This window comes from Fusarium solani, assembly GCF_023522795.1.
Source record: "Fusarium solani strain SB1 chromosome Unknown bctg00000000, whole genome shotgun sequence".
Lineage (NCBI taxonomy): Eukaryota > Fungi > Ascomycota > Sordariomycetes > Hypocreales > Nectriaceae > Fusarium > Fusarium solani.
The window spans coordinates 4,729,481-4,742,998 of record NW_027072157.1 but is presented as its reverse complement, the minus strand read 5'-3'; the positions used below and the strand labels follow the sequence as shown (position 1 = coordinate 4,742,998).

Sequence of the window (13,518 nt, the reverse complement as noted above, 5' to 3'; positions counted from 1 at the left end):
GGAGCTCCGTGGGGTGATGAGACCTGCGGCGGGTGGTCAATTGATGGAGTCGAGGCTGATCGTGATCGTGGGCGAGGTCGTCTGAGGGAGAAAGCTCGGGAGAACTCGCTGGGTGGTGGTTGAGCCGAATGTGATGGCGCTAAACCGTTTTGGGACTGTGCGGCAGTCCTGGGCGAACGGCAATAACAGCGATGCCTCACTCTTGCCAGATCCGGTTGATAGCCGCCGGCTCATGCTTAGACTGAAGGGACGTTAAATACAGCAATCACCATTGTATTCTTTTCCCTTTCACAACATTCAACTACATATGAATTTCGGTGCGCGACTATGACAGAATTCGCGAAATGAACTCCATTCAGCAATTGAAGAACGAGATTTGATTCAATTTTCCATTGTTCTCGTGTTTCTAAAACCCAAAAAAAGAGAGGCAATCTTCTACGAGCAAGCCCCAAACACACGCCTCAACCTCAAATACCTACGCCAAGCACCCCGTTTATAATCATCACTTCGTTGTTTAATCCAAGCTCTGGATCATGACCTTGATCGACCCGCTCTTGGGATCGGCCGAGGTCTCAAAGGCCTTGAGCGCATCCTCCAGCTTGAAACGGTGGGTGACCAGCTTGGACAGGTCAATTACACCGCTCTCCACCAGACGAATGGCCCGAGGCCAGGTGTTGCAGTATCGGTACTGCAGCTGAATATCAACCTCGCGCACACTGGCGCGCATGAAGGGGATGTTGATCTCGTTCTTTCCAACACCGATGATGAAGACCTTGCCGCCGAACTTAACCGACCAGATAGCAGCCGCAATGCTGCTCTCAACACCAGTGCACTCGAGGGCAATGGTGGGCTCAACGCCGCCAAACGAGTTGACAATGGCCTTTGCGGAATCCTCAGCAGACAGTCTCTCGACCTTGTGGGTGATGACTCGAGGGCAGAGCTCCTTGGCAAATGCCAATCGGCTCTCAGAGATATCAGTGATGACGATGGGTGAGGCACCGGCAGCGGCGGAGCAGAGCAGAGTGATCAAGCCGATGGGACCAGCACCGCAGATCAGGACGGGGTCTCCCAAGGAAACCTGGGCTCTCTGCATGCCAGCCAGGGCAACGCTGAGGGGCTCGAGCATGGCACCGTTCTCATACGACATGTTTCCAATCTTGTGGCACCAGACGGCAGGGTGGTTGATGTATCGGCGAAGCATGCCGGGGACGGGAGGGGTGGAGAGGAACTGGACAGTCTCGCAACCATTGTATCGGCCAGTGAGGCAAGGCTCGCAGGTACCGCAGGGGATGTTGGGCTCGACGGCGACCCTGTCGCCCACCTTGAGATGGGTGACGGAGGGGTGCACAGCGACAACCTCGCCGGCAGACTCGTGGCCAAGGATGTGGTCACCTTCGACGATCATAGGGCCAATGCAACCAGCATGCCAGAAGTGAACATCGGAGCTATACCCTGGTGAGCAACCAATTCCCGGGCGAGGCGGGGTCGAGAAGACGAGGATTACTTACCCGCAGATACCAGTGCTTCGGATAGCAACACTGACCTCGCCCTGCTTCAGGTCGGCGCCAGACTTGACGCTCTCGGCGCTGGGCTCAGCGGCGTTCACCCAGAGGTCATGGTTAGGGTTGGTGTAGACACCAATGTTGGGCTTGAAGGTCGTCTTGACGTCCGCGGTCGCGGGGGCATCGACTGCTGAGGGGCTCATGATGAATTTGTGTAGTTCGGGTCTGTCTCGTCGGTTGGACCTGGTCGTGATACAGGTGTGTCTGGATTCGAGGTTGGAAGCAGAGCGCGAGGAGAAGTGATCAACCCAGCCGGACCGGACGAGGCTCAAAGGATCCTTTTAAACATTTCCCCTTCCTACACGGAGAAAAATTTGGGGTCATGCGCGCTGCCATCGGTATATGTTTGGTTGCATGGCAAATCTCGAGTTCCCCACGTCAGGACGACAGACAAGGGCCTCTTGAGATCCAGCGCGCCAGTCTGCTCCTACGCCTTCCCACTCGGTGGTACTCTGTGGGGTTTACCTCGATATGGATGGGGGCATGATTCGGAGGCTGTACCACAGTCTGCATCTCGACTCCCGCACCAATCACAACGACCGGCCCGGGGAAACCCCAGGACGCCATGCCACCGCACCGGACTAATAAGCGACTGTTGGTTAATATTGAGTCGCGGTTGAATTGGTTTCACGGTCTTTTACCGGTTTACGAGTAAGGCCTTCTGGGGCACATGCTCGGCCCTGACTGTTGGGTCCCGTCGCTGAAGCAGAAACAAGACGAACGCTTGCTCTGAGGGACCCCGGCAGCTACAGCTACCTACCTAGCTAGACCTAGGTAGGTAGCTCCAGCAACGTCCGTTGGCCACTGCCGCGATGCTTCCCCTCCCTGGGCAGGTCGATGGGTTGCCACCGAGTCCGCCGGCTGCTCTCCGGCGCTGGCTTACATGCACGACTGCACACTGTGATTCTACCGAGGAAACTAAGGTGGTGTCGGCGCGATCGGGACGGCTCTTGACTGGTACGGCTAACGCATTGGAGCCGCGATGCGTGGCCGGCAGCGGGTCCTAACTCTACATCCGAATTATCATCTTGAACCTTCCTCTGCGTCGAATGGACGGATATGGCAGCCTGAACCGCATGGGACCGTTGGAGGCTCCTGGATCGCCAGCCGGGCCAATCGCCGCCCGCCAACCGGTATCAGCTCTTTGGAATTGGAGGTTGACGGATCCGATAACTCGGCGACCGCCGGTCTTGTGGTCTCGGGGAGCCAGGTTCTTGTGGGGGATAGGCTCGCGTGTTACGGCATGTGGGCTCTGAGCCTGGGGCCCCGTAACGTTGACATGGATGGTTACGGATTATTATCTACTGAAATATCTGCGGATCCTACTTCTACGATTCGAGGTCATAAGAACACGCGAAAGTTTCATCTGGTCAGCTGCCAAACCGCCCTAGCAATCCAATCCCATCCGGTTGCGAACCGGTCCTCAACCTCAACGGCTTGCCGGTCTCGGGAGAGTTAAAGGCCGCCGTTACTGAGCTGAGCTGCTCTCATTGCCTCAACTCCTGCGCCTGCATCGCCATTCTCGTGTCACCATCAAAAGCAATGCGACAATCTTGAACCGACCATCCTTTGTTCTGGACGCAGCCTCTTAATTCGGGCACCTAGGCAGTGGCGGTGACGAATTGCCCATCAATCTTCTGACCGAAGCGAGAATCCGGTCTCTCCACGTTTGTTTCGGTGAAAACGACATGTGCACACGGTGAGGGTTCTGTTGCGTGTGCATCACATGTTCCCCGTCCAATCCGTGGCCAGCAAGGACTGACCATGACCTGCGTGGGGTTGGTTCAGCATTGTCGACGGATTACTGACACCTCAAGACCTGCGACGGCAAAGTTCCGAGCCCAAGGGTGTTGGAGAAACTGCTGAGAGTGCTTGGATTTCATGCGTGGCTGTTGCAATACATATCATGACATATTGACAAATTCTGCTGCAGGGGGTTGCGAGATGGACAAGACGAGTGGGCTGACAAGTGTCGACTGGGACGGTATATTCTTGCACGGGAAAATACTTACAGGGCACGAGGTTCTCGTTTCTCTCGTCACAGGGCTCTTCTGTGTTACAGGGCCTCCATTTTCCGAGTGGAGGATGACCTTATGGGAATGATAGCAGTTGATGCCTGAACGGAAAGCCATATGGACACGTGGGACAACAGCAGCCCTTAGCCTGCAGTAACTCTCTACTTCCTATGCCGGAAAGAAGACGAGAAATGCTAGCATCTCTAGGGGCCGAGGGGGCGTATTGCATTGCACGACTTGGTTGTTGAGGCGTCGAGATGCCTTGGCAGTCCAAACCTGCAGGGCTCGAGACCGCAGCGGCAGATGCAGAGGGGTGGTTGAGGAGACAACATGCTATTGGTCATCCCCGCAGCCTGTTATCCGAACTTGGCGTTGCCTTGACGGCTCAATGATCTTGCTAAAACCAACACTTTGCCAGTTGACAACACTGCTTTGCTCCGAAGACACCAATGATAGAGACAATCGACCACTGGACGAAACCAGCATTTGACGTCTACTGAAGAGCAGAGACGGCAGCAATCGACGCCCAACCTCCTATCTGATAGTCAACCTCAAATACATGCAGAACATTAGTTTCCTATCTCAACTTCATTCCCGGGATCTAAAGAAGGACATACAACATTGGAGAGAGTGGTCACGCAGTGTAAGGCAGGCGAAACAGCTTCTCTTTCGATCTTTCAAGGCAATGGCAAGCGGCATCTCGAAGCAGGACGAGCTAGCTATATGTTTCAGTCCCAACAACTTAGGCGCAAGGAAACAACCATCCCCGCAACGTATCCCGCCAGTCTCGTGGAGATGATGTCTTGGGGCTGGAGCGCATGCTATTGGCCCCTACATTCCAGCTCTAGTTCGAAACCTATGCAAAAACGCCATCAACGGGTAGCGGCACCCTGTTGCTAAGCGCGAGCCGCCACGTTCCTGAAGATCGGGCCACATTCCCATGTCTTTATCTGGTCTAGGTGACTCGCGGGTGACGGAAGCCACCGCACTCAGGGGAAAGTCAGACATCATGGCGACTATCAATCAGGACAACCGTCATATCCATCTCCCTAGCAGGCAGGGTTGCCAGGGGGCAGGTTCATTGTGTGTGAACACAATGGTCGACCTACCGAAAGGAACAGTCACACTTTTTCCATGAGAACGGAAGACTCTTCGGAACCGAAGGATTAACATCATGCAAGGCAGCCGTGAGCAGAACCCCTCACTTACCAGCCCTCGAGCATGGGCCCAGCTGCACTAACTGCCAAGGTGGGTGCAGTAGGGTTCGCACCAAGTGGGATTCCCAGGTTTCCCATTCACAGCTCAAAGGTTTCACTGACCATGTTGAGTGAGTCAATACGAGGGGCGCCGGCGCGACAATAGCATGCAAGATCTAAGACCAGGGGCTCGGCATTGAAGAGGAACAATGGGCAATGTCATGAGGCGCGTGTTGGATTCTATTCAAGAGAATCCAACCACGATAATGAATTTCTGTCGAAGATCCTATCGACTGACGTACAGGTTGCTCTAAATTCCACAAATCGGTTCTCACCGCCGCGAGTGTCGGCCGACACTAGCACCGTCAAAACGGGCCGGGCAAGTCGTGATGCGAGTACAGTATTTCCAACTGCGATCGACCGACTCCCCAAATTCTCATACATGTTGATACTGGTTGCTCCCGGAACTGGACACGCTCGATGCCCTGTCTATCGCAATCTGGTTGATCATACAACCAAGAGCACCCCTGTCGGTGCTGATTGATGAAGGAACTGACCCCACCAAGCCAGGGCCTCCATCTCAAACTGATATGAAGGGATCATGTCGAGGGATGTGTTGGATGGATAGCGTGGAAAATTGGATTGGTTTCGTTTTGATTGTCGATCTCGTCTCGCTTTTTTGGTTCCGAAACCTCGTCAGGTGGTCTGCACTTTTCTAACTCGTGGAATATTTCCAGCGCAGCAGAGTCAAGGAAATTTGGTCGGGTATGTATTTCAGTTCAGTTGTTCGTAACGTCGTAAATCTTGGTCTGGTGGGTAGATGGTCGTACGTCCTAGCCGACAGATACGACTACGTCGCCTTTGCAGACGCCGTAAGAGCAGCACTCCGAGGCATCCATGTCGCCCTTAAGGATAGCGTCGACCTTGGCCTAGGTGAACCATGTTAGATACGATAAGGCATCGACAGGAGATAGCAGAACTTACGTCGGGGCATGGGCCATTTGGCGAGATGGAAGATATCGGCAGGGCCGACGCAGAGAGGACAGCAGAAGCCGCCACGAGGAGAAGAGACCACTTCATGATGCTGGGGTGTTGAGGTTGAGGTTTTTGTGAAGGCGGTCGAGGTGGTTTCTTAGGTGGGTGTTCTCAAGTACAAACGGAAACGAACGTGAGCAGCCAAGAGAAAGACAGGCGGAAACGAGAGGCAGGGAGGAACCCGAAGCGCACGACGAGGTCTAGAGAGAGAAGAGGCGAAGGGGGAGCGGAGCGGGAATTGGGAGGGTGTTGAGGAGATTTATACAGAGGAGGAGTTGAGCCCAGGGTGGTTTTGATTTCGAGGGAGATCGCAGGGAAGATGGGCTCCTTCCTCCGGGAAGCGGCAGATGCAAACGGACCTCCCCCTCTCGTGGGACGGGAAAGGCGGAACTGGCAGGCACTGCTTGCAAACAGAACAGAGGAAGGTACCTGGCTCGATACCTGGAGATCTTGGCATCTGTCACCCCTTGACTCAACCAGCGATTTCCCCTCTTACACCACCTGGACTCTCTTCAAGATCCATTCCACGATGCACACTAACGTGGGTTTCTGCTGGGATGGCACCTTTGTCACTGCCCAAAAGCGGTCCCACTGCGTCATATTCCGGGGGTCGAGCAGGAACATGCCGAATTCAACGACCCACGGGCCCGACCTCATGTCGTCGTCGTGTAATCAATACGAGCCTCGGGGAAGAGATTCGAGTCGAGACTGTGTGTGCGCTGGCATTCTGTTCTAGACTGGACTACCTAGGCTTCCTGAGACAGCGAGCAGCCTCTGTCCTCAGATCGGCCAGCAACTGCCGGGAGCGCCTTGGCTCTCGAGCGCGACAAGACGGGCGTTCCAGCGTCGACCTTGCAGGGCAGGGCAGGAAACAAATGTCCCAGAGGGGAATGGCTGAGACAGTCGACCAGAGCAGGAGCAGCATTCTCGGCGTCGCCAGGTAAGCAGCTCCATCTGTCGCCCTTCAAGTCAGCCCTATGCGCCATCTGGTTAATTGCAGTACCAGGCCGGTGCTCTCTGGCTGCGCCGCTGTGGAGAATAGGCGCCCGTTTACTATCTGCATCAACCCTTGCTTGTCAAGACTCGAAAAGTTCAGACGAAATGCATGCCTCGACCGACGTCTGATGCGCTGACAAACATGACCGACTTTTCTTTCGCCTCTATCACGATGCCAAGAGTCGAGCACACACGTTATCAATACGAGTTGCAACTCCCCATAACACCAACCAACAGATGCAAGTCTCGAAAGACCCGCCTTCTAAACAAGTTTGGTGCTGCGGAAACCGTCCGACGAAACCGTCCAACCGTTGCAGAGCCTAAAGCAAGGGACGATGCAAGATGGCATGCAACGTCAGACGCTAATGCCAAAAGTTACTCTCGACTTTCTCAGCTCTTCCCACGAAAACTGCATGGCTTACCCGAAGTGCCTAACGCTTGCAAGGATCGAGGGTGACAGCAAAGGACTCTTGTCGAGAAAAAGCCCAACCTGATCCTTGAAGGTTTTGCCGGCCACTTCCTCTTACAGAAGAAACAAAGTGCAAGGCGCAGCCGAGCTGACATTGGGTTTCATTAAATCCCACGGCAAATCATAGTCATGCTGAGCACTGAGAATGGACCTGGATATCTCTCATCAAAGCCAAAAAGAACCCCAGAACGCCTTGCCCTACTCGATCAAAATCTACCAGGACCACACCTCGGCCCCCACACCTCCAACCACAAACCTCAGCTTGCCCTGGTTCCTGTCAGCAGCATCGCTGCCGGGTCCGTCTATTACAGCGATATCCCCTGGGTCAGCTACGCCGCTGTATTCGTCGGCTAGCAGCTGTGTCTTGTCTTGCTGTACCCTCCAAATCTTGATCCTTTGGTCGTTGCTCACAGTGGCTCCGAATGTCTCTCCCCCACGGCGCACTAGCACCAAGCCGTTGATGGCTGCTGCATGTGCTTTGCGCACTATACCACGGCTCGAAACAGTGTACCTGCGGTTTCCTGCCTCATGAGATAGAGGTGTAATGGTTGTAATGCCGAGTGCATTGTCATCTCCACCGGTCAGCACTTGGAAGCCTTCAGATGTCGGTTGAAGATCCAGGCTCTTGATGCTGTTCTGGTGCAGCGGGGCTACATGCACCAGGACATGGCTCGAGGTTTCGTTGTCGTCAAAGCTCGCTTCCCAGGTCGCCAAATGTCCGTCTGTGGAGGCGGTGAGAGCCGAGAGTCCGTTCTCGTCCACCCCGAGATGGCGCACCTGGGTGAGACAGGCTCCCGTGTATGACATGCGAGCCAGGAGCTTGAAGCCATGGCCAGGGGTGTATCTATACGTTTTCAGGGTCGAGTTGGACATGGCCAAAGTGATAATGATGCTGTTCTGACTGCCGATCTTGCAAGCATCGAAATCTACGATACGAAGGTCGCCAGCTGGGCTTTTGTCGTCCAAGCCTGCTTCACACAACACACCAAGACCCTGGTAACACGATTCAAGTCTTCGAACTGACCATATGAAGAATTCCTCGTAGCCTGCACTGCTAAGGAGGTATTCGTCTCCGAGCCATTGGGTCTTCTGGAGGCCGGAGATGTGCAACTTTGCGGAAGCAAGGCATCGCAACCCCTTGTTAGCGGGCTGCCCTTGCTTACCCTCCTCGTAACCCCAGACTCGGACTGTAGTGTCTTCAGCACCAGTTGCGATATACCGACCACTGGAACTCAGTGCCCGGATCTCTCTGCCGTGTGTTCCCTGCCGAAGAGGTCGATGAATGGAACTATGCTGCGAGTAGACACAGAGCTTGGACGTCTTTGTGAAACCGAAGCGGATACGGTTGTAGTCTGTCGGATCATGTGCGAGGGTAAATGTCCGGTGAGATCCTCCACAATCAACTGCAGCTATCTCTTCCCTTCTCGTCTCGTTCCATACAACAAAGTTCTTGCTCTTGAAGCCAAACAGAACCAGCTCAGGGGAGGCATCTGGCGTGAACCAGCCACCCTCGATGATGGACGCAAAGGGAGGAGCGACCTCATGCTGCAGATGAAGTCGTACCTCGCTCCCGAGGTCCTCGACTTCATATATCCTGTACTTGGTGTCTCTGCTTGTGGCTAGGAAATAAGACGGAGCCCCTTCGCCGTCTGTAGCAGGGAGTGGCACCAGAGCTGTAATGGCATCAGAGCTGTTGAACCTGAAGTTCAGAACAGGCCGATACCCTTCTTCAGCCTGCCTCAAAAGTGACAAGAAGCCATGGCGCGAACCGATGGCGATCAAGTCTTTCTTCACCCTTGCAGCAGACATTGCCACAAACCGGCTATCCATGCCACGGATATCTGCCGTCTCGAGGACGGCTCCTGTGCGCCAGTCAACAGACAGATACTGAGCGTCGGCTGTTCCATGGAGGTGCACAATGAGTTCCATAGGTCCTTCAGATGGTTCAGCGAGCAGCGAGATGTTAAAGACCTTGCCAGGCACAGTCCCAATGTGTGTCACGCCTTGATCTTGACGGTAGCAGTAAAGGCTGCCATTGGTGGTGCCCAGGATGACTGCGTCATCTCCAATGGTTTTCATGGTGTAGCAGGATTGGAGATCAGCGATAACCTCGTTCTCTATGTCGACTTCTGTCCAATTCAAGCTAGGGCGGAAAGTACCAAGGATAAGACGCCCCCAGCTAGAAGTGGCCAAGACTTTTTCCTCTGAGAGAAAGGTATAGCGGCTGAAGATTTCACGGCCACGAACGTGCTGGATAGTGCGGAGGTTGGGGAGTTGATCCAAGACTTGTTGGAACTCGAGGGAAGTGAGATCGTGGGTGGGTGCGGTGGCAGATTGAGAGCTTGACAGGATGGATTGTGTGATGAGTGAGATCTTGCTGTCAGCGCCTCCGGTTGCAATGATGGTCTGATGGTCGCGGCGCGTTACAGCGTGTGACCAGAGATGTTTGCCGTCGTGCACAGCAAACGTCTCCTTATGCTTCAGAGAACCGGACAGTCCCTTGGGAGAGACGGCAAGATCCAGCTGCCACCTCTGGGCTGTTGAGTCCTCGCCGAAGGAGTATATGGTGACTGGGCTCTGAGGCAAAAGGTCGCCCTCTGCCAGCTCAGCAAACTTGACGCCCCAGATTCTCGACGCATGTCCCATGGCGGTCGCGATGGGCCGCAGGGCTTCAGCGTCCTGACTGGAACCATCATGTCCGTTTGGTGTTGATCCAAATCCCGTCTCTCGAGGTGCTGCAAAATCGAGCTGCTTTCGGTCTGTTGTGCCATGTTGCTTGGTAATATCCCAAACCCTGACGGTACGGTCGTCACTGCAACTGACAAGCAGTCTTATGGCTGATCCATCCTGGCAGACAAGCTCATCTGAGATGTTAAGGCCAAAGAGAGAGCCTTCGTGTCCACTTAAGGTAGCGAGCATCTCGGATCTTCCATCTGCGACATGGCACTTCCAGACGACAATCTCGCCAAAGACGGTGCCGCCTGCGAAGAGCACAGAGTCTTGGTCGATCCACTTCAAGCTCGCGGCGTAGAGAATAGGTCGTGAGGGCGAGACGACAGCTCCAACACCAGGGATATTGTTGTCGTCCAAACTCAGGTGTACGACTTCGTTGTGGGCTGTTGCGAGCACAACAGAGGAGTCATGGTAAGGCGAGGGGGAGACATCATAGATCCAGTCCGGTGCGGTGGTCTTTTTCACCACCACATCTTCAACATTGGCTCCCTCGCCAAGAAGAGCTTCGATAGGGTATACCACGGCGACCTGCGCAGAACCCCAAACCAAGACGCGACCACCAGTCAGCGGGCGAATGCCGTGGATGGGTTGCGCCGAGAAGATGCGGACGCTGGCCACGCGGACGGCATTCCCAAGTTTGATGTCGTAGAGGGTCAGATGAGTATCCTCGCCGGCGAGGAGATAGTCTGCGCCGCGGATGAATGCGAGCGCAGTGATAGGGCCCTGGAAGAATTCCCGGGTGAGACGTGACTATATTCGTTTCAACTTGTGTGAGCTTCTTATTTGGTCCTATGTCGGCCCATGATGGCGGGGGAGGGGCAGATTTTTGGACTCACCTCTGGCATGGCCAGAACGAGAAAAGGGACAACAAGATGTGAAAAGAAGCTACCAATGAATGCCCTCTATAGTTGTATCATGGGCGATCTAACAGTTGATGGTATGCTGAACGTTAAGAGAGAGAATGGATGTCAGCAATGAGGGAGGGATATATGCAGGTGCGTTTGCCTGGGGTTTTTTGTGAGTGGGTTCTGAACTCAGCCATGAGAGAAAATTTTTGAGCCATGACATTTGGTCTAGATGACCCCATATCAACCAGGCTCCAACTTGCAAGTCTATACACCATGATACAATGAAGCATTAGATAGTTGAAAGAATGAATAGTTTAGTTCATTGACCTGTTTTTTTATATCGCACAATCGAATAGTAACCCGAGCTTATGTATATTCATACCATGTCCAGAAAAACACATTTGGGTATCATGCCGTCCATCCATTGGCATCTTCCCATCCATCCAATATCCATCTCACAGTGCCAAATCTACATCGGACTGCCGCCAACAAACAAGAGAAAAAAATGACCAAATGATGCCTTCATGACCATGTGACCGCATGTAGCAGACCCGTTGCCCAAGTCGTTCATCCAAATATCCGATTAAGATTCCAAAAAACGCCATTAATGCAGCATCATCAAGTTTGTTCAAAGTATAGACTCAATAATCATGTCGTGAGAGCTTCATGAAACCCTCCCGCGCGAGCAGCTTAGCTTAAGCGCGGTGCGAGTAGGGCTCGTAGGCGAGGTCGGAGCGGGCAGCACCGCTGGGGTAGCGGGGAGCGCCGTACTGGGACTGGGTCTGGTTGTTGTTGTTGTAGAAGCCCGTCGTCATCTCGTGGTCGTTGCCGAGAGGGCGTAGCCGCGGGAGCCGCCACCCAGGAGCTTCTCGCCATCGGAGTTGCGGTTCTTGCGGTCCTTGCGGCTGCGGTGCTCGGGCTTGCAGCAGCAGATGGTGAAGAGCCAGAAGAGGCTGGCACCGATGGCAAAGGCGACAGCGATCCAGGCCATGGCGAGGAAGGTGTTGTTGATGTGGCCCTTGACACCGTAGAACTTGGCCGTGCCCTTGACGACACCAATAACAGCACCAGCCATGAGGGTCGAGGCGAGAGCGGCACCGAAAGCGACAACAGCGGCGAGACCGGCGATGATCCAGGTCAGGCAGGAGAAGATGCGAGAGCAGTTGGCAAAGATACCCAGAATAACCTCAAGAGCCAACAGGACGAGGGCAGCGACAAAGGCAATCTCAACCCACTTGTTGGCGGTCCTGTAGGCCTTGAGAGCAGACTTGACCTCATCGGGGAGCTTGATCTCGACGCCGGCAGCGGAACCAAAGTGCTCGATGTAGGTGGTGTTGAGGACCTCGGAAGCCCAGTCGAACTTGGGCTTGACGCACTGGCGCTTGCCCTTGTAGGGAGTGTAGCAGTATCCCCACAGGCTAATATCATAAACCTTCTCGAGGTCGAGGAGCTTGGCGGTGATGTTGGTCTCGATCTTGTCGGCGCGGGGCTTGATGTTGATGTCGAGGTTGCCGACTATGTGGTCCACATCGGCCGGGTTGATGCTCAGGTCCTCGACGTTGACCTGGAAGAGGTAGAGGTCCTTGTTGGCGACACCCGCGAGGGTGGGGACGAGGAAGAAGACGATGGATGCGATGGTGAGTGCGAACGGCACCAATACGCAAAAGAAGCGACCGACGCCCATTGTGATGTTCTTTGTTGTTGTTGTTTTGCGGTTTAACTGTCGGTCGGAGGTCGGGTCGGATGACGTAAACTTTTAGAGTGAGCGAAAGCTGATGTTTTAGCGAACGATGTCGGAGGAGGAGGAGGAAGCGTGAGTGAAGCAAGCGTACACACGCAATGCACACACGAAATGGGATGAGACGAGACGGGAATAGGAAAAAAAGAGGATGTCAGCAGCAAGGAAGAGCGGGCTGAAGACGGTGGTTTTATAAAAAAGCTGTGTGAGCAGAGCAGGCTGGGCTGGGCATGAGCACTGAGAACACAATCCCACACACAGCCCAGCGCCAGCGCCATTAGAGACCGGGGGGGTGAGCACTTGGCCGCCCCCCTCCACGTCAACTCTGGATCCTCCAGCTCCAACCCCCCAGCCAGAGAAGAGCTGTGTGGAGTGGCGCAGCAGAGACCCCCAGAAGAGGGGAGACCAAGCGATGGACCACACTAGTGCGAAGCCCGTCAGCAACACTGTACAGTCCCCAGCCTCTTCAGCCCAGTCCCTCCACAGTGCGCCTGGTCGTTTCTGCCTCGGCGCCTCATTGGCGACGACCGGCTCCAGGGGGCTCCCCGGAGGCTTGGAGGCGTTGTGCTTACGACTCCAGTGGGTGTTACAGCTGATTCCCACTAAAAACACTCTGGGAGCTGCGTGATGGCCGACGCACGCACGCACGGCTCCCGTCGTTACTAAGTCGCTAAGCCACCCCACGCGCGACATGCTCCAAAGTCCCAAGCCTCTTCGCAGCTCCTTCAATTTAGCTGATGACATTGAACCAATGTCAGGCTGTGCAATCTGAAGCAGCTGAGAGATTGACCCTTGCTTCAACAGACGCCAAGCACGCTTTCTGTCTCGTCTTGTTGTTTTGTGCCGTGTGCGCCATCTCACCGCGCGGGTATGTAGTCCGACTGCACCAACAAGCTTACAGCACAATGAGAAAAAACCGCCTACAA

The 13,518-nt window shown here is 54.5% G+C and overlaps 3 protein-coding genes across 3 annotated transcripts; all 3 read right to left on the bottom strand.

The window, feature by feature from the left end:
• Positions 1 to 514: 514 nt before the first annotated feature.
• On the bottom strand, positions 515 to 1,705 carry MRS44_001499 (uncharacterized protein; the record flags this gene model as incomplete). The annotated part of the gene is made up of 2 exons (XM_046267333.2): positions 515 to 1,445; positions 1,509 to 1,705. The coding sequence occupies 2 exons, from the start codon at positions 1,703 to 1,705 to the stop codon at positions 515 to 517; spliced, it is 1,128 nt and encodes a 375-aa protein (XP_046138228.1).
• Positions 1,706 to 6,554: 4,849 nt separating this feature from the next.
• Positions 6,555 to 10,851, bottom strand: MRS44_001498 (uncharacterized protein; the record flags this gene model as incomplete). Its single annotated transcript, XM_046267332.2, has 3 exons — positions 6,555 to 6,837; positions 7,530 to 10,756; positions 10,843 to 10,851. The coding sequence occupies 3 exons, from the start codon at positions 10,849 to 10,851 to the stop codon at positions 6,555 to 6,557; spliced, it is 3,519 nt and encodes a 1,172-aa protein (XP_046138229.2).
• Positions 10,852 to 11,665: 814 nt separating this feature from the next.
• MRS44_001497 (uncharacterized protein) lies at positions 11,666 to 12,538 on the bottom strand (the record flags this gene model as incomplete). The annotated part of the gene is made up of 1 exon (XM_046274887.2): positions 11,666 to 12,538. One exon carries the CDS (start codon positions 12,536 to 12,538, stop codon positions 11,666 to 11,668), a length of 873 nt encoding a protein of 290 aa, XP_046138230.2.
• Between the last annotated feature and the right edge of the window lie 980 nt (positions 12,539 to 13,518).